The sequence below is a fragment of the Aedes aegypti genome, chromosome 2, assembly GCF_002204515.2.
Source record: "Aedes aegypti strain LVP_AGWG chromosome 2, AaegL5.0 Primary Assembly, whole genome shotgun sequence".
In the NCBI taxonomy this organism is placed as follows: domain Eukaryota; kingdom Metazoa; phylum Arthropoda; class Insecta; order Diptera; family Culicidae; genus Aedes; species Aedes aegypti.
Genome location: NC_035108.1, coordinates 266,813,537 through 266,834,569, shown reverse-complemented (window position 1 = coordinate 266,834,569; position 21,033 = coordinate 266,813,537). Strand labels below are relative to the sequence as shown.

At 35.5% G+C, this 21,033-nt stretch overlaps 1 protein-coding gene across 1 annotated transcript; it reads left to right on the top strand.

The window, feature by feature from the left end:
* Positions 1-957: 957 nt before the first annotated feature.
* On the top strand, positions 958-20,615 carry LOC5568783 (facilitated trehalose transporter Tret1). Its single transcript, XM_001658098.2, has 6 exons — positions 958-1,259; positions 1,342-1,574; positions 16,250-16,721; positions 19,707-20,122; positions 20,192-20,257; positions 20,321-20,615. The coding sequence occupies exons 1-6, from the start codon at positions 1,112-1,114 to the stop codon at positions 20,495-20,497; spliced, it is 1,512 nt and encodes a 503-aa protein (XP_001658148.2). The 5' UTR covers positions 958-1,111; the 3' UTR covers positions 20,498-20,615.
* Positions 20,616-21,033: the final 418 nt, after the last annotated feature.

Genomic DNA, 21,033 nt, shown 5'->3' with positions numbered 1-21,033 from the left:
ATTCAAAATAAAATTTTGAAAATGATTCTGAGGCTTCCTCCCTGGTATAGTACCAATGAGTTACACAGAATATCCGATGTTGAAACGTTGGAACAAATGGCAAATAAAATAATTAATATTTTCAGGCAAAAATCGTTTCAATCTTCTATTGCCACGATTAATGCGTTATATGTTTAGGTTAAGTTAGGTTAAGTATATTCAAAGCATTTTTTTCTCTTATAAGCACCTTTAAAAAATCTGAACTGCTACGGCAAATGAAAATTAATATGTTGTTAACAAAATGTTATAAAAATCTTAGATTGGTGTTACCAAATTAGGATGATAGTGTTGTCTAATAACACAGAACACCTAGATATAAGAAATGATGAATGTAATGTTTGGAATAATACTAATAAAAAAAATTAAAAAAAAAGGTTGCTGGGCTAATGACCACATAAAGCAATCTGCAGGTACGTGAGGTACCAATGGTACGCCATGCCCAGCCATTTACCGTGCCCTATAGTTATTCTGTAGAGTTCAAATATTACAGTGCATTCGATTCAAGAAATTACCGTGTAAAGTAAACATAAAACAAATTAAAACTGAAGCTCAGTTATTTTGAGCAAAACAACAAAAATTCCCGTTTTATTCAATGTTAATGGTTCAAAAGCCGTGAAAAATATTACCGAGCAAGTAAATCAAGATAATTCTTTGAGAAGCCGTTACAGCCACCTTGAGGTTCTCAGATCAGTGGTTGGGAAGCTCTGCTGTACAGCAATATATGTAAGATACCCAGCACGTTCGAATCTTATTAATCAAGTGCTACCGATACCCTTCATCAGTATAAATAATATTACCAAGGATATATTTCCCAAATCAGGGCAATGCAGCAAATCTACAACTTGCAACAACGCCATTGCTCACCTGAATCAGATTACCGGACTGCTGATAAGAATTAGTTAGAGATTTACCCCAATGACAGACAGTCGACCGGTTGATGTTTGCTCATCACATATCGTCATCGCAGTCACCGGCTGTGGGCGCTAAGAGCTTCAGCGGAAATCTCGTTCCGGAACGTGAACTGGCCATCATGCTGAAGGAAGCTCTAAGCCTTCGGTAAATCTCATTTGCAATGTGTGGTTTAATTTGCCCAACGCAGCAGGTGCATGTCGTTCATTCTATTCGAAGTGTGCAAAGCGAAATGGGATTGAGCCGGGCAGTATACCAGGAAAATTTTCCATTCAAATCGACTCTAAATCAGTTTTTGGGCGCCATTGCCGGTCAGTTTTGTGGCTTTAATCTGCAAGTCGCGCATGCAGCATGTACTCTCTACTCAACTCATGTCTGGTTTATCTTCGGCAGTTAACATCATCACAATCAGCCATGGGGCAGCTATCGGATGGGTGTCACCGTTCTTGCCCTATCTTCAATCAGGCGAATCGCATCTGACGTCTGGTTCGGTTAGCATCGAGCAGGCATCCTGGATAGGGTCTCTCCTGTGCATCGGAGGACTTATAGGGGCACCGGTGTTTGGGCTGTTGGCCGATCGATTCGGTAAAAAGCTCGGTCTGCAGCTGATCGTCATTCCGCATGTGGTTAGTATAGTGATATAAACAGGTATATTTAGATCTACTTCTGCACAGTGTCGACTATTTTCCATCCTCCTCAATTTTCCTGGTGTTTTTGAACATTTTTTAGAATTTTATTAACTGTCACGCTACTGTGACAAAAAAAAACCGTAGACGACGGTTACCCCAAAACAGCGTCACACTGATTTTTCAAAAAATCATAACGAAAACATTGTGGACAAACGCTTATAGAAAAATAACAAACATGGCGTAGCAAGGTAGATAAGTAGGGGGCTGAGCTAAGATGGTCAACCTCAGAAAAATCAGCGTTACAATGGTTAAGAGCTCATATATCAGCCATCAGACAAGAATATTACTATTTTATTTCACCGTTGGAAACATTCAAGACCAGCAGTGCAGGGGAACATATCGAACAGAGTCGTAGCAAGGCAAATGGAAAATGGGGGGATCCCATTTGGAATGTCTACCAAAGCTTTAAAAAAATATTTCGATGCCGCTACGCAACCAATTTTTGATTTTGTTTCACGATTCGACACTTCTAGTGTAGATCTTCAATAGAAAAATACTAGACATGGGCATAGCTAAGAAAAGCAGTAGTAAGGGGCCTTCATTAACCCGTTTAGGCCTGAGTGAAAGCAAAAAAACTAAAACCCTCACCGCTCAGCGTATACATAACGGATTCAATTTTTTTTTCAGTATACTGGTCCACATATCTAGTTCCAAAATGTGGCCAAGAAATCTCGGGAATGTTCCTGTGGTCGGAGATATTTTGGTGGGTCACAGGGTCAGGTTGGGTAAAAAAGGGCTATATTTGGGACACTCCAAGTTGTTATTATTTATTTGCAATGGCAATCATTTTAATTTGCATGAATCATTAAGATCTGATATTCAACATTATAAATGAAGAGTTAAGCATCGTTTAGAATGTACTGGATGCTTATTGCCCTAATGAACCGGCCATAGATTTGTTGGATACTAAACCGTTTCAATTCTCTAACAGAAGAGATTCAACATAATTATTTATGTTCAATCTCTACTGGCCCAGATAGCCGTAGCGGTAAATGCGCAGCTATTCAGCATGACCATGCTGAGGGTCGTGGGTTCAAATCCCACTGGTCGAGGATCTTTTCGTAAAGGAAATTTTCTCGATTCCCAGGGCATAGAGTATCTTCGTACCTGCCACACGATATACACATGCAAAAATGGTCAATCGGCAAAGAAAGCTCTCAGTTAATAACTGTGGAAGTGCTCATAAGAACACTAATCTGAGAAGCAGGCTTTGTCCCAGTTGGGACGTAACGCCAGAAAGAAGAAGAAGATTTACTAAAATACGTTCCCATGGGTTTGACACATATAATAAGATACAAACTGGCCACTTTGTCGTAAATTGAGGCATCCTGGAGACCCAAAATGGTTATTTCAAGGGTCAAACAAATGCAGGACACTAGTTTATCCAACTCAATAGTGTCTCAAAAAGTTTACGCTGATGCGTTTTTCTTGAAATTCCTTGATGAAGTGGCCACATTATAGCCGATTCAGGAATTTATCTGTAACTTGAAATTTGCCTACCTCCAGGGGCACAGAAGTACAGAACAATTTTCAACCGACCTGATCCAGTAGCCCACCTGAATAACTCCGGACACATGAACATTCCCGAAATTCTTTGACCACTTTTAGAAACTAGATATGTGTGCCAGTATACTGACAAAAAATAATTTAAATCTGTTAAATACTCGCTGAGCGGTGAGAATTTTAGTAATTTTTCTTTCACTCAAAACTTTCTTCAAAAAAACATCTTAAAATTTTCAAAAAATTATATTCTTACAATTAACAAACTCATTTTGGATTTTCTATTACCATTTGAATGTTTAAAGTTAAATCTTTCAGAGAAAAATAATATTGCACATAGTCGTAGTAAGATATAAGGGTTTTAAGGGGGATGCCATTTTTCTTGGTCCCGTTTGCCTTAAAATCAAAAATCATAGCAATGACATGTAGTTTTTTCCCCATAAAATTTATTGTAGAAGTCAACTACATAATATTGAATAGAGATATAGAGTAAGGTGGGGCAAAAGTTCGACCTTAGTGGTATAATCAAAGTTTCCAGGAAAACAATAGCAGTTAAAACAAAACAAATACCATACAGTGAACCTTCAACATATTGGCTATAATTTTTCTGAACAAACTTGTGTCAAAATATTTACCCAATTTTTAGTTATAACAGTTTCAAAATCGATTGTCTTATTCGAACTTTTGCCCCACCGGTGGGGCAAGAGATCGAATCTAGTGTGGGGCAAAAGTTCGCTGGCTAAAACACAAAATATCGATCCTTTTATGACAGGCATAATTTACACCAGCCGTATACTTAAGTTTGACGAAAAATACACACTAAATTTTCATCAAAAAAATGCCCAAAACCGGGTTAATTGTAATATACTCAAAAATAGCAGTTTTTCGCAAAACTAAGTAGAAATTTAAATTTTTGGTGACAGATTTCGCACGATCGGACGAATTTAACTAAATTTGAAGATAATATGTGGATTTTAGGCAATTTGCAAATTTTTTCCGTGATTTTATATATGGATCGAACTTTTGCCCCGCTGATTTGAACTTTTGCCCCACTATGGGCCAAAAATTGTTTTCAAGCATTTATGCAAAAACTAATACATCTCAAAGCAACCTTATGATAGGCCTAGAAACGCCCTTACATAAAATATTGAAAAAGATTTTATCTTCAATTGGTTCCATGCAATGAAAGATTGCTCAAAAATTACAATATTCACGTCGAAAAACTACAAATAGCCATAACTTTTCCAAATCTCAATTAATTTTTATGATATTTGGATTGAAAGTCTCTTACTTGAATAGCATTAGAACCACCATGACATTAATAAGATATGTTTTGAATTGAGCTAGAAATCTTAAAAAGAAACTCTTACCCCACTCGAACTTTTGCCCCACTTTACTCTACATTTTTGAAAGCGTTTAAAATGTAATTTACCTAAAAACTAAGGAAACACATTTTTCCATGCTTGTCTGTAGCTCAAAATTCAAAGCAGTCGTATATGTAGTTTTTTCGACATAGAATTAACTCTCAAACCCCCAACGTCTGACTTTTCATTAAAAATGAACTTTAAAAAATCATAATTTGGCCAATTATTAATCAATTTTGGATCTTTTGGTCTCAAACAAACCGCATACTCCTCAAGATTTATTGTGTTTCGCAAGAAATGGGATTGGCCACTTGGTTCCGGAGTTATTCCGGATTCAAATGGGGTATATTCGTTCCGGAAGTGATGGTTCCTTTAGATTTTTCAAGATTAGCGGTAAGAAAATTATTCATTGTGTACTTTCTATAAGTAAAAAGCTGCCAGAAGGTCGAATGACATTGGTTCTCATTCATTCTTTCCATTTCGGATACCCGGTTACCTGGCACCGGTTCCTGAATGTACCCAGAGAGGACATTTTCTGAAACTCAAAGAATACTACCGTGCGACGGCTCAAAATTCCTGATTTTTTATCCGGAACATCATAGATAGAATGCCAAAGACCAATATGAGGTTCTGGCCACATCCGGATACCCCGGAATCGATTCCGGTAGGGCCTCAGTGGGACACTTTTGTAATTTTACTCACTCATATCGTGCGACGGCTTAAAATTCATGATTTTTTATCCGGACATCATAGATATTATGCAAAGGACCAATTGAGGTTCTGGCCACATCCGGATACGCCGGAATCGGTTCCGGGAGGGCCTCAGTACGACACTTTCGTAATCCTACTCACTCATACCGTGCGACGGCTCAAAATTCCTGATGTTTTATCCAAAACATCATAGATTTAGTGCCAAAGACCAATATGAGGTTCTGGCCACAGCCGGATACCCCGGAATCGGTTCCGACAGGACCTCAGTGGCACACTTTTGTAAATCTTCTCCTTCATATCGTGCGCCGGCTCAAAATTTATGATTTTTATGCTGCACATCATAGCTATAATGCCATGGATCAATATTATATTCTGGTAACATGCGATTACTCCAGAATTGTTTTGATAAGACTCATATGCACTCTGTGTAATCTTCGTTGAATCCATTGAGATAGCTTTGGATCCATATCGATTAGTCCATGAGACATTTCTGGCTAACCGTTTTTGTCAACATAAAAAAAAACACGATAAAAAACCGTGTTTTTATTTTATTTCTTTTATCGCGGATTTAAATGTTGTTTTAGCGATTCGATTATCGAGTCCGACCTGTATTTGAATCTACAGACATATTAAGATTAGTTTGTTTTTCATTACACAATGCAACTAAATTATCTATTGGTACTACAGATCGGACTCGAGTATCGATTGTTTTTCACTCCAGATAATCGAATCCTCCGGATAATCGAATCACTAAAAAAAGTTGAAATCTGCGAATAAAGAACTCAAATATTTTTCATTCGTAATTATATTTATATGATGCAGTGGCGTAGCAAGATATTATTTCTAGGAACATTTGGGGGTCTTGAGAAGAAAAAACATTTTTTTACCAACCTGCCCATAAAAGCATAACTGTCCCATATTGAATTAGTAGACATTGAGAAAACAGCGTTCAAAGTTTGAAGTTTGCATTTTCATACAAATGTTTATAATTTTCTGGTAAATTTTTGAAGCAATATTCATTTAGCTCCACCACACAGAACATTCATTTTGCTAATATTGATCAGTAAAAAATATAAAGTTGAACATAATTCCAGTTTTGCAGTTGTTATTTGGGTTCAAAGTTCATATAGAGACTGTTATGCCTTTATTTTTCAATATGGGACTGCACCAACTCCATATTTTTTCACAACATTTTCAAACAAAGTGTATAAATTTTCATATGCAAAGTGAAGTGTATATAAAAACATGAATGTTGCGATGAAAAAAGGTGTTGGTTCGAAAATCAATATGGGACAGTTATGCTTTTATGGGCAGCAACGTACACAAAAAAAAACTTTTTCAAACCCCCTTTTCTTACCTACGTCCAAAACTGCTAAACCATTCATATTTATAGTGCAATACTAAATTATCTCAAATTTATGCACAAACACTGAAAAACAAGAATATCAAATATCGTACTCCGGATAATCGAGTCTAAAATTCCGGATAATCGAATCCCGGATAATCGAGTCCGACTTGTACTGAAATTTATATACAAAAAAAAAATACATCATGGGTTAGTCCCCGATCTTGGTTATCTTAATGTTTCTTTGTGTTTTTTGTTTTCAAAATAATTAAATTTAATCCGTGTTTATAAATACAAAAGTATGATTAAAAACAACTGTTTGATTTTGACACGGCTCGATATTGGCAACATGATTTTTTTCTGGAATTCTGACAAAATCAAACGGCACTATACCTTATCAAAATTTATAGAGCCCCTTTCATAAATGTTATTGAAAAAATTTAATATTTAGAGAAAATTCTAAGACATGTGCGCTACAAATTCTTTTGACTATTTCATCCTATATATCCTCTATGACAACATGTCGTTTTTTGGAATTCGTTCGCAATACTAAATACATTCTTATACAATTTATTGTTAACCTTGATGCAATTGGCTAGAGAAAAGTATAATTTTAATTTTAGAATATCAGTTAATCTTGGGGCAGAAGTGCTCCAAATTTAAATAATAAAGAAATTTGAAAATGTCTTTGAAAGTCATATGATGAAATTCTGTATCATTTGTTAAGCTTTGATGCTGGTTCATAAACTACATCATTTTATTAATTTGTATTCGTCCTTAAAATGAAGCCATTTTTTTACACCTTCACACTTAATTTAGAATGCCGAATCTCGGCTAATTTTCACCGAGATCCGCACAGCCGAGAAGTCGGCAAACAAATTTCCTGGGATCTCAGTAAATAAAAGTCGAGTATCAGTAAAGCATGCTTCGTTGCTAAGCAACCGGACAAACTGTTAGTTGAGTCTCGGTTAAAATCGGAAAACCGAGATTGGCACAGCCGAGCTCGTGAAAAAAAATCTAAGTGTGTTGTATCCCTTATTATACAGTCGACTCTCCACAACTCGATGTTCTATAACTCGATATATTCTATAACTCGATGAATTTTGCGATTCCTTCTAATTCACATACATCATGCTCTCCATAAGTCGATGTTTCTATAACTCGATGTTTCCACTAGTCGATGTCACGTGGGAGGAAAGCTTCCCTCCATAACTCGATATCCATCTAAGACCCATTTTTATACAGGCAGACATGAACCATTTCTGGTTTGGCAGTGAATAAAGGACTTGCAAGTTGTAATAAAAGTTTAAAAACATAAAAATAAAAAAAAAATAGAAAAAATAAGGGATTTTTCGAATATTTTGAAAGTGTACAAAGATATTTTTTCAAAATACTATCAACAAAATGATATTGTCTGCTTGCAGAAGTGATCATTAAAGTATAGGGAATATAGAAATTTGAGCCTTTGATTTTAAAAGTTTTGTTATCGGTATGTTCTATAACTCGATAATTCTATAAGTCGATGGTCCCTTGAATATCGAGTTATGGAGAGTCGACTGTAGTTGCTAACGACAGTATTGAAATTAGTTGCCAAGCTCTTCCGTGAGCTCCTCCCAACCAAATTCACCTAACATCAATTTCTCCAGACTACCAATTCCAACACTGTTGACCAGTTCCTTAGATGAGTCAGCATTCGCATCACGCTGAATTTATTCAACGCGTATTGACCTTCAAATCTATATTAGATTTTCGTCCATGCTTACTCTTCCTCCAGACTATAGCTCAGCCTCCAGGCTATATCTCCACGAAGAGATTCTGCTTCCGCGTCCAGGCTCTGTGTCTTAGTCCAGGTTCTGTTTCCTTCGAACCAGCCTCAGCATTTCGCTAAGATTTCAAGTATCTAGTCAGAACCTTTATATTGATTTATGGAGTGATGCTGTTGGATAAACAATTCGGGGTATCCGGATGTCACCAGAACCTCATATTGGTCCACGGCAATATAGCTATGATGTTCATGATGACAATTCATAAATGTTGAGCCTTCGCACGATATGAGTGAGTAGGATTACGAAAGTGTCCTACTGAGGCCCTCCCGGAACCGATTCCAGCGTATCCGGATGTGGCCAGTACCTCATATTGGTCTTTGGCATTATATCTATGATGTTCCGGATAAAAATCAGGAATTTTGAGCCGTCGCACGGTATGAGTGAGTAGGATTACGAAAGTGTCCTACTGAGGCCCTCCCGGAACCGATTCCGGGGTATCCGGATGTGGCCAGAACCTCATATTGGTCTTTGGCATTATATCTATGATGTTCTGGATAAAAAATCATGAATTTTAAGCCGTCGCACGGTATGAGTGAGTAGGATTACGAAAGTGTCGTACTGAGGCCCTCCCGGAACCGATTCCGGGGTATCCGGATGTAGCCAGAACCTCATATTGGTCTTTGGCATGATATCTATGATGTTCCGGATAAAAAATCATGAATTTTGAGCCGTCGCACGATATGAGTGAGGAAGATTACAAAAGTGTCCCACTGAGGCCTTGCCGGAACCGATTCCGGGGTATCCGGATGTGGCCAGAACCTCATATTGGTCTTTGGCATTATATCTATGATGTTCCGGATAAAAAATCATGAATTTTGAGCCGTCGCACGATATGAGTGAGAAAGATTACAAAAGTGTCCCACTGAGGCCTTGCCGGAACCGATTCCGGGGTATCCGGATGTGGCCAGAACCTCATATTGGTCTTTGGCATTATATCTATGATGTTCCGGATAAAAAATCAGGAATTTTGAGCCGTCGCACGGTAGCATTCTTTGAGTTTCAGAAAATGTCCTCTCTGGGTACATTCAGGAACCGGTGCCAGGTGACCGGGTATCCGAAATGGCCAGAATCAATGAGAACCAATGTCATTCGACCAGACTTCTGGCAGCTTTTTACTTATAGAAAGTACACAATGAATAATTTTCTTACCGCTAATCTTGAAAAATCTAAGGGAACCATCACTTCCGGAACGAATATACCCCATTTGAATCCGGAATAACTCCGGAACCAAGTGGCCAATCCCATTTCTTCCGGAACACAATAAATCTTGAGGAGTATGCGGTTTGTTTGAGACCAAAAGATCCAAAATTGATTAATAATTGGTCAAGTTATGATTTTTTAAAGTTCATTTTTAATGAAAAGTCAGACGTTGGGGGTTTGAGAGTTAATTGCAGAAGTCGAACATGTATGAATACCAACTGACACTTCTGATTGCACTCAAAATGTATTATACCTTAAAAACTGATAAAAATCTATTTCATGAGTCTGTTTGCCTGTAATTCGAAAACCATAGCAATAACAAGTAGTTTTTTCGGCACGAACTTGCTTATTAAAGTTAAATGAATACGTTTGTCAAGAAATAGACATTTTTATGACACTTAAAATTTAATTAATTTTAAAAACTACGAGAAACCCTTCCTCATGCCTGAAAATCAAAATTCAAAGTGAAGACATGTTGATTTTTCTAAATAAATTTGCGCGTAGAGGTTAGATGAACATGTTTAAGTAGAAATATAAGTTTCTGATCACACTCAAAATTTATTTTACCCAAAAACTATGTAAAACTCTGCTCAATTAACATATATGCTTGTAGATAAAAAATCAAGTTGATACTATGTCATTCTTCTAACATAAAATTAATTGCAGAAGTGGAATTAACATGTTTGATTTTCAAATTTTTGGTTACTCTCAAAATTTATTTTACCAGAAAAACTACGTGAAAAACCAAGTCCAATAGACCTTTTTGCTTATAAAGAAAAAATCAAAGCAAAAATATATAATTGATTCAACTTCAAATTGATCGTAGAAGTTAAGTAAACATGTTTGAAAAGTAATGCAAATTGTTGGTTACTCTCAAAATTTATTTTACCAAAAAAACTACGTGAAAAACCAAGTCCAATAGACTTTTATGCTTATAAAGAAAAAATCAAAGCAAAAATATATTATTGATTCAACTTCAAATTGATCGTAGAAGTTAAGTAAACATGTTTGAAAAGTAATGCAAATTTTTGATTACACTCGAAACTTATTTCACATGAGAAACTAAAAAAAAAACGCTCTATCAGCCTGTTAGCCTGTAAATCGTAATTGAATGACATATATTTTTTTCGTTAGGGATTTACTTATGAAACTTATATTAACATGTTTGGGTTAAACATATAATTTTTGGTTGCTTTCAAAATATATTATACTTACACTGTTATAAATAATGAAGTTTACACGTCATGTAAATTTCATTTATGCAATGTAAACATGACGTCATGTAAATTTAAGTCTGAAATCATGTAAAAATGTGTTATATGTTAAGTTAAAACCTAATGATCCTGCTCAATTTCATGAAATATAATCGAAGTTTACATGACATATCATGTAAATATCCATGATACATCACGCTCCAATTATGTGCATTATATGTCTCAGAAATTTACACGTTTCGTTCGAACTGTGTAAAAAACTAAAACATAATCCATATTTTTAAATTGTATGTCTCTTAATCAAAATCTAGGGCAATGTAGTTTTTTGACATTTATTTAATTGCAGAAGTAGAAATAGAAATTTGTGATTATACTCAAATTTCCATCATGAGCCATCATGTTTGCCTATAAATTGTAATTCAAAGCGATGAAGTACATTTTTTTCGTTATATATTTACAAATAGAAGTTATATTAACGTATTTGACTATAGAATATAATTTTCGATTGCGTTCAAAATTTATTAAACTTAAAAAAAAACTATGAATATAGTCCCATATTTAAAATGTTATGGCTCTAAATCGAAATCAAAGGGGATGACATGTAGTTTTTTTCATTTAATTTATTGTGAAGCCAAGCGAACATTGTTGAGTAGAAAAAAATTTCTGATTACACTCAAAATCTTTATTAAGGTACCGTGGGGCAAGTGGGTAATGGAATTACAGAGGAATTACAAGCTTGTCAGCAGTATCGAAGCTGTTCGAAATTATCGTCAGTGAAGTCATTCTTAGTCAGTCGAAGCACTACGTCTCACTCGATCAGCATGGTTTTATGCCTGGAAGATCTGTCACTACGAATCTGCTTTGCTTTACTAATACATGTATAACTGCTATGGAGGGCACAGGTTGATGTGGTCTACACCGATTTGAAGGCGGCCTTTGACCGAATCGATCATAATATTCTATTGTCGAAGCTTATTCGCCTTGGTGCGACTAATAAACTCGCATCATGGCTCGCCTCCTATTTGATCGGAAGGCAGCTACGTGTTAAAATCGATTCCTGCGTTTCGACCCCATTCTGTAATTCGTCGGGTGTACCCCAAGGAAGCAATTTGGGTCCCCTATTGTTTACACTGTTTTTCAACGACGTCGCTTCTACATTAGGTGTGGACTGCAAAATCATCTATGCTGACGACATGAAAATTTATCTGGTGATTCGATCAGTGGAAGACTGCCATCGTCTGCAAAATCTGATAGACAAATTTATTGACTGGTGCCAACTGAACAAGTTAATTGTCAGCATTCCATAGTGCTCTGTAATGACATTTCACCGCTCGAAACGACCAATTTTGTTCGACTATAGGATGAATGGATCCAGACTTCGTAGGGTTGATGAAGTGATTGATTTAGGAGTGACGTTGGACTCGAAATTGACCTTCAAAAATCACTATGCGTCAATAATAGCCAAGGCAAATCGACAGCTGGGCTTCATATCGAAAATAGCCAAAGATTTCACAGACCTGTACTGTTTGAAATCACTATACTTCGCGCTGGTACGGCCAATTCTCGAAACTGCTTCGATTGTTTGGACGCCAAATGATGTTTCCTGGACATTGAGGATCGAACGTGTCCAACGACGGTTCATTCGGATGGCCCTGCGTCATCTACCCTGGCGTGATCCACTGAATCTTCCTGCATATCCTGCTCGGTGCAAGCTACTCAACATGGACACCCTTGAGAAAAGGCGTAAAATTCAACAGGCGATGTTTGTAGCTAAACTTCTGAACAATGAAATTGATTGTCCACGACTGCTTTCCAAGCTAGATATTCGGGCTGCTCAACGACCTCTCCGGCAGCGATCATTGCTACAAGGATTTCACCGAACTACGTTTGGATATAATGAACCAGTGTCGTCGATGATTCGCTCATTCACTATGGTTGAAGATTTCTTTGAGTTCGCTGAAACAACTGTGTGTTTTAAAAACAAGATTACTCGCTCGTCCATTTTGTAATTTCTTTGTTATTAGTTCATTCATTAAGACCTTGAAGTCAGATGGATAATAAATAAATAAATAAATAAACATTTCCAATGTTAGTTCTTACATTATAGGACAGCAATTGCATTTCCGCTCTGTAGAATTTCGACCGCTCGTTATTTGTTTTAGAGTAAGTCGAATATGACGTCGGTTAACTCTTCGGGAGAAATCAAACGCAATCCTTCAATAACGTATTTAGGGTCTTTTTTATGTGGATAGACTTATACCCCATTTTTATGTTTTGAACTAGCTTTACATAGACATTCCACGAGATTTACGTGTGTTCTCTAATATTGCAACTTTTCAGTCAACGTCTTCCTTTTAATTGGCTACCCGAAGTAAACATATTGATATTGTAATGTTTGGCAACATCTTTTAGAGAATTTCCATGATTTCTAATAACTTTTAAGGCTTGAGTATAGTGTTTCTTGAATTATCAGCACGTTATGTTTTTCTATGATAATTGTGAACCATGTTTACTTATGGCTACTAAAAGAGAAAACACAAATTCAATCTCTAATGATAAACTTTTCACTTGCCCCACCTGATAAGAAAATTGACGATGTTTAAATTTAGTTATTTTTAGGTCTACGTCGAATGAATTCTAAAACTTTTTTTAATGCAGTTTGAAACTGTCACAGAGGACAACTAAAAAGTGGTACAGGAAATTATTTTCCGCAACTTTTTTTCCACTGAAAATATTAAAATAAGATTGTACGCCGCCAACTTGTTACGGAGTAACAGTTGACAGGTTAACAATTTTTCACTCTATTATGCAATAATGGCTGAAAAATCTCAGAAATCTCTTACCTATCGTAATGTTCTCAATGACCTCAAAGGTTTACGCATGAGTTTAAAACGTTAATTCACATATTCAGTAAAATATATCAATTGTTTTCACTTACCCCATTTACCCACTTGCCCCGCGGTACCTTATCTAAGAAACAACAATATTTCATGAGACTGTTTGCCTGTAAATGGAAATTCAAAGCAATGACAGTGAATTTTATAAAGATAAATTTCTTTGAAGTAGTTAAGTGAACAACGTTTAAGAAAAAAACACTTTTTTAATCACACACAGATTTTATTTAAAAAACTATGAATATCACAGTTTGAAGTAATTTTTTTTGAGTAATCAAACATTTTATTACTACTCAAACATGCTCACTTGGCTTAAACAATGTCAAAAAACTGCATTTTACTTTAGATTTCAATTTCAGGTTACGGCTTAAAACTGATATTTTCATGGTACCGTTATCCGGGGAAAAATTGATCACTGGGGTGGATTTGATCAGGTCGGTACCAAATGGCATTTCCTTTCATGGATGCTTCATACTTCGTTGCCATCATAGACATTAATTGTTTTCTAGTTTATAGATGTCTATTTATGATTTAAAATCCTTTCATTTTTATTAAGGTTAGTTCTGCATAGAAATATTCCCAGATTATGAAGGTGTTAGCAATACTGTTGGAAATATCGGTACTAAACAATCCGCTGGTTCTAAGGCTGTATGTAAATGTTGAGTGTTAAAAATGTTGTGTAGCCTTCAGTTTGAACTGCTGACCTCAGTTTTGAAATTGTACAGCATTATAAAAATAGTGTTTTGCTCATAAAACCGTTTATTGTTGAATAACGTGATTATTTCAAGAGAAATTGCATACATTTTGACGTATAATGCAGATTTAAAAAGATTAATTTTGCAATAAAATGATGATATACACGAGTTGTAAGAATTTGGACATCATTTCCAGACCCAAATTTAGTAGATAGGATAATTTTGCATTCTAAAATATGCTTTATTATATAGTGATCAATTTCGCCCAAATGTGTCATTTTCAATTTTTGGTATTAAAACTAATTTAATAAAATGTTAAATTTTATTTCATAAAAAATCGATCACATGAGCTGATAGAGATCAATGAAGTACTGATTTTAACGAAATAATTTTGACAATTTTTGAATCCCAAAGGGTAACATAACAAAAAGTTGTGAAATAGTGTTCAATTTGCCCCCGGATTAAGTATAAGGGCAAAATAATTTTGAGTGTTAGTAAAAAACTCCGTTTTTATTCCTCAAACATGTTAACTTAACTGCTATAAAGTCATTTATGTCGAAAAAACTTAATGTCTCCGCTTTGAATTTTGATTTATAGGCAAAACTGCTCATGGAACAGGATTTTTCTTAATTTCTAAGGTTACATAAAATTTGAGTGTAATCAATCCTTTTTTAGTATCTCTTTTATATATAAACCCAACTTCTACAATAAATTTGATGTTGGGAGAACAATATATCATTCTTTGAATATCTTTTAACAAACATAAATATTTATTTAACAGGGTTTTACGTAGCTTCTTGGGTAAATTAAATTTTGAGTGTAATTTGTATTACTTCTCAAACATATTACGTAAACTTATATAAACAATTTTTTGTTGAAAAAATAATATATTATCGCTTTGAATTTTTTTCACAAGCATATAAAATTATGAACTAGGATTTTACGTAGGATCTTGATAAATACATTTTGTGTGTAATCAAAAATCTATATTTCTACATAAACACGTTCTCCCAACTTCTCTTAAAAAATTTATTTCGAAAAAGCTACGTGCCACCGCTTTGAATATTGATTTAAAGGCAAACAAGCTCGTGAAATCGTGTTTTTCGAAGTTTCTTAAGTTAAATAAATTTGAAGTGTTATCAGAAAATTTCTATTTCTTCTTAAACATATTCATTTAATTTCTATAAGCAAATTCAATCCGAAAAAAAAACTATTTGTCATTGCTTTCGTTTTTAATTAACACAAAAACAGACTTATGAAATAGAATTTTTAGCAGTTTCTTCTTTCTATCTATATATCTATCTTCTATCTTCTTAAACATAAACAAAAATGAAATGGTGTTTCTATGTCACGAAATGGCTTGAGAACGAGTCAACGGACTTACCCTATTTTTTCGTAATTAAATTTGTGAAGTGTTTGAGCGTAGAAAAAGTTCGAATAGTTTTTATAATAGTCAGAAAAACGGGAGAAATTAACCCGTCATTTTGTATGGAAAATTGCATGCCATTTTTCAACAGCCTACTTGATTGTAAGGCAAAATATGGCGAGACCACTAGTTTTTAAATAAAATCTGAAATCCATTTTTGAAATTTAGTAAGTCATCATCTTGCCATTTGATCCGCCATGTTAGGAAAATCTTAAACCATTAAAAAGCATTGTCGAAGATATGAACTATCTACGTCGTATTGTTTACAAAATGTTGGAACTAATGTCCAAAAAGCTGATCAATATTACCCCAGATTATGGTACTCATTCTTTTGATATAATGTTTCACCTTACATAGGTACAAAGCGTTGTTATTCAATTACTTACTTTTTTCTTACCATATTCCAACTGGCACTAAACCACTGATACTATTCGCAGGCTTTTTGGATATGCATACTCTACGGACCAAATGTGTACTTCATCTATCTGGGTCGAATCCTGGCCGGGAGCGGAGGAGGCGGAATCCTACGAGCAATCCCCCTGTACATCGCCGATATCGCTCACTGCAAACTGCGAGGAATGCTCGGATCAGTATTGGTCATTTCACTCAACGTCGGAATTCTGTTGGGATTTGTGCTGGGAAACTCATTGTCGTACTTTACCGTGCCCATCGTGATGCTCGTGGCGCCAATCCTGTTTGTTGTTAGCACCTGCTTTCTTCCGGAAACGCCCTACTGTTTGTTGAAACAAAACCGAATCGAAAAAGCCGAACTATCTTTGATGTTTTACCGGGGAGTTGATGGCCATTTCCAGAAGACCGATGACTTTAGGAAAGAATTTGAGCAGCTGAAAAAACTGTCGTTAGTGGCGAAAGACCCTTTCGAGCATAAGCTGAACTGGCGAGATTTCTGTAAGGAATTAAAGATTCTTACATGGATGTAGTCAAGGAGGGGGGGGGGGGCAGATGAACCATTGCTATATTTCCTAATATATTTATTTCCTTTGATTATTTAAGGAATTACTTCTTAAGATGTATATATATTTTTAATTCTTTATTAGTATCATTCCAAACATTACATTTATTTCTTATATCTACGTGTTCTGTGATAGAAAACACTTTTATAAAAATTTGGTAAAACTAACTTTATCATTTTTGACATTTTGTTAACAACATATTGCAATAGAAGATTGCAACGATTTTTGACTAAAATTATTATTATACTTTTTTTTTAGACATTTGTTCCAATTTTCCATCATTGGATATTTTATGTTACTCATTGGTATTATACCAGGGAGAAAGCTTGAGAATCATTTTCAAAATTTTATTTTGAATCCTTTGCAGAGCATTCTCAACGATTAAAGTTTCGAGAGCATTATCGATACCGTCGATGGGGGTGACAATGGTTCTAGGGGGTGAGATTGGGTCAAAACGGAAAAATATGTTTCATGAAATATTTCAGCTAATAATGCTGATATCACTAAAATTTATAATTCATATGTTAAAGAACATATTATTACACAAAACTAATCACAATTTACATTTTTAGAAATAGTAGTTTCTGTTTAATATATCAACAAACTGGTATGTTGATACTGGGGAATATTTACAACATTAAATTTCTCCTCTGCAAAGTATCACGCATGTACTTTAACCTCTATTGTTGTGAGGCGATCAGCCTTGATAATGGTTTTTCGAAGTGAAATGATCCTCAACTCTACTTGACTGAGGTTGATAATAGAATGAATCGTTTATTCAAAGTTTCGTTTAACATTAGGTCCTACTGGAGGTAGCTGGATATCATTTGCATGTATTCGTGTGAGCGATCGATAACGATCGGTATCGAGAAAGAAAGAGAGAGAATGAATGCACATGTGGAGAAGGCAGTTTCAAGGCTGAAGGCACTTGGTGATAACTTACCGACTGTGCTTTGAGAAATTGAAATATGAGTATGACACATTATTGTCATGTCAGATTTGTCGAAACGGTTGGTGGTCATCGTCCTGCTTATGCGTACATTGCATGTGTCGCCTAAGCAGTTCGATGCTATGGGAACGTTTTGACTTTCGCGGTAGGTACCACTGGTGTGGTCCTTCTAGAAACTATGGTTGCTATGCGGGATTGGATGACATGTGGAATACAGATGCCACAGTTGTAATAGTAGAACGTTGCAAGTCTTTTCAATACACTTCACTCGTATTACCTGGAATCTTTTCGATTTTTCCACAAAAATTTCATTTTTCTGTACAGTGTCTAAAACATTAAAAATGGGGGTGAGATTGAGTCATGCAAGAACGATTGTGAATGGAATCAAAACTCAACATTTTTATCGTTTTACGGTGCTGTGTGTACTCATTCATCATTAGGATGTGTGTATTCTTTCTAAATACAGCATCGCTGAAGTCTACTTGAGGCCGTGCATCGAATAACAATGCAACGCATTTTGACAACTTCTCAAATCAGCAAATGTTTTTCAAGCGCAGCAACATCGTAAAATTTTATCAAATGTTTTTTTTTATATATTATTATTTATTAGTATTTTAATATTAACATCTCACGAAAATATCACACTTAAAAAATATTACGGATCACAGTGAAATTTCACCGTAATCTCAACAGCTGAAGGTTCGGTGAAAAATCACCGAACAATCCGTAAAATCTTTGAACGCAATCATAAAGAAAAACATGGCAAAATGGTTTGACCGGGATTCGAACTCCCGACCTACCGATCAGGAAGCAGGCTTGCTACCACTAAGCTAGCTTTCACTGCTTGTTAGTGGTGTGCAAAAACTGAAATAAAAGGAAGTTCATGCCTGCCAGAGCGGATGTCACACGATTTTACAGAAGTTCGGTAAAAATAATGCTGTTACCGAACTGTTCGTTAATATTTCACAGGGTTGCAGTACAATTGTTTTCACGGATTTTTTCCGATAAAATAAGAGATTTCACGGATTTTCTCCGGTAAATTCATTGTTTTCACGGATTTTGTCGGTAAAATAGTAGATTTTTCATGAAAATCTGTATTTTTGTTGTTTACAGTTCATATATGGTGATTTATTTCACAGGATACTGCGATTTATTTTAAGTGTGTACACATGAGTTGGATCGCTGAAATACCGGGATAATGACGTTAACAACTGCCTAAAATCTTTTGAACACCCAAAATTGCAAAATTTTATTTTCAAATGACGATAACAGCTGATGTTTTATACACCTATTAATGATGATAACAACTCCACTACATGGTTCATCCAGTTGACCATTACGATAAACGAAAAAACTCTTTTGAATTTGGATCCAGATTTCAAATAAGTTTCAGTCATAACTGCTATATATAGCATATACACTACCCACCATAAGTATGGAATCACGTATTGCAACACTCATACTGAATATTGCAGCACCTTGGAAAGTTTAGCATCACCTGAAATGAATATTATCTCTGTGATTCTAAGGTGCTAGATCAACATATTTTTGAGGTAATTTTCACCAACACGTCTTACAGCCCCTGCATTTTTTTTATTTTAGTTGAAAAAACTTGTATCGCTGGATTTTGGGTGATGCTAAACTTAAAAGTGCTGCAATACTCTGTATTGCAAAGATTCCATTATTATGGTGGGTAGTATATGTACGTTAATAGCTGTTAGAGAGCTGTTAAACAGCTCGTCCTCTTTACCATTCATTGTGAATAAAAGAGGAGGATATGTGTCCTTCATAGTTTTACGTTCCAGCAAAATATGCATAGATTTTGTATAATAATCGTTTTTGTGTGGAATTTGTGAATGATCTTTAAAGGTTGCTTGACCTCCCCTCCTCTTAACGCCCTGGCTACGCCCATGTCATTCAGTTCTTATGGTTCAGGTGATAACCATTTGCTTCATTTCGGTTTTCCAACAGGTACAAAACAAGCCCGCAAGGGACTGGGAATCGGAATTTTCCTAATGGTTCTCAATCAATTCTGTGGCGCTTTGGCCATCATCACCTATTCGGCAAACATTTTCTCCGAATCCGGCTCTGACCTATCCCCAAATGTGTCCTCAATCATCGTGGCAATCATTCAACTAACCGGAACGTTAGTGTCCTTTGTTTTGGTGGATAATTTGGGTCGTAAAATTTTGCTGCTGATTTCCACCATAGGAACCACAGCTGGATTGTTCTCCATGGGAATTTTCTCATTTCTGCAACACAGCGGTCATGATCTGAGTGAACTTGGCTCTTTACCAATTCTCAGCTTATCATTCACCATTCTGTTCTCATCGTTCGGTATCCTGCCACTGCCGTATGTTATTTTGGCCGAGGTGCTACCCCAGAAGGTAAGTACACTATTTCAGTTTACGTTGAAATCATTCAACTTTTCGTACATTGATCTCTTTTAACAACAGGTTCGTAACGTGGGTAGCACGATCAGCATATTGATGATTTCGTCGAGTGCATTCGTGGTACTGAAGGTAACAGCTGAAGCCACATTTTAATCTAATTTCCTTTATTTGAATGCATTTGGTTTACTGCAGGTTTTTCCAATCATGATTGACAGGGTACACCTGTATGGCGCCATGTGGTTTCACGCATCGATTTGCTTGATAAGCATTTTTATAATTTTATTTGCTGTACCAGAAACGAAAGGAAAAGATTTGTTGACTGCTGATGAGAAGCCAGAGTTCGTCGAGCGGAAGGAAGTTTGCACGTGAGCTAAACTGTAGCCAGAGGAAAACTGAGAGATTGAGGGTTAGTCCTTTTAGGTTTATACTTGGAATAAAGTGTATTCAACTGAAGTTTCCACTTCAACTGAAGTGTTGTTATGTGAAATTGACTTCTGTCTGTCAAATACTTGCTGTAAATTGGAAATCGACATGCAATTAATACTGGACACTTGATATTAAAGAACAAGTTCAATTCTAATGTATTTTCAGACGAGGCTTCTTTTGAAATTATTTCTACTTTCTTCAAGTTTGAGGATTTGTAATTCTTTAAATTATGGATATATTTGGATAATTTTTACATATAGTTAAGTTGAACATGAACGTAACAAATACGCTAAATGAAAGACTAATCCATCAAGGATTAACAAAAATGCATCAAAAGCGTAAAATGATGTTTCTCAGGACAAAAATAGGGCTATTTTGGAAACTTTTAGAATTCAAAACAATTTTATGGAAAACATATTTTTTCTTACACTTGTCCAACTGATTCTGAAGATTCTTATCGATTTTGATGTTCTTCTGAA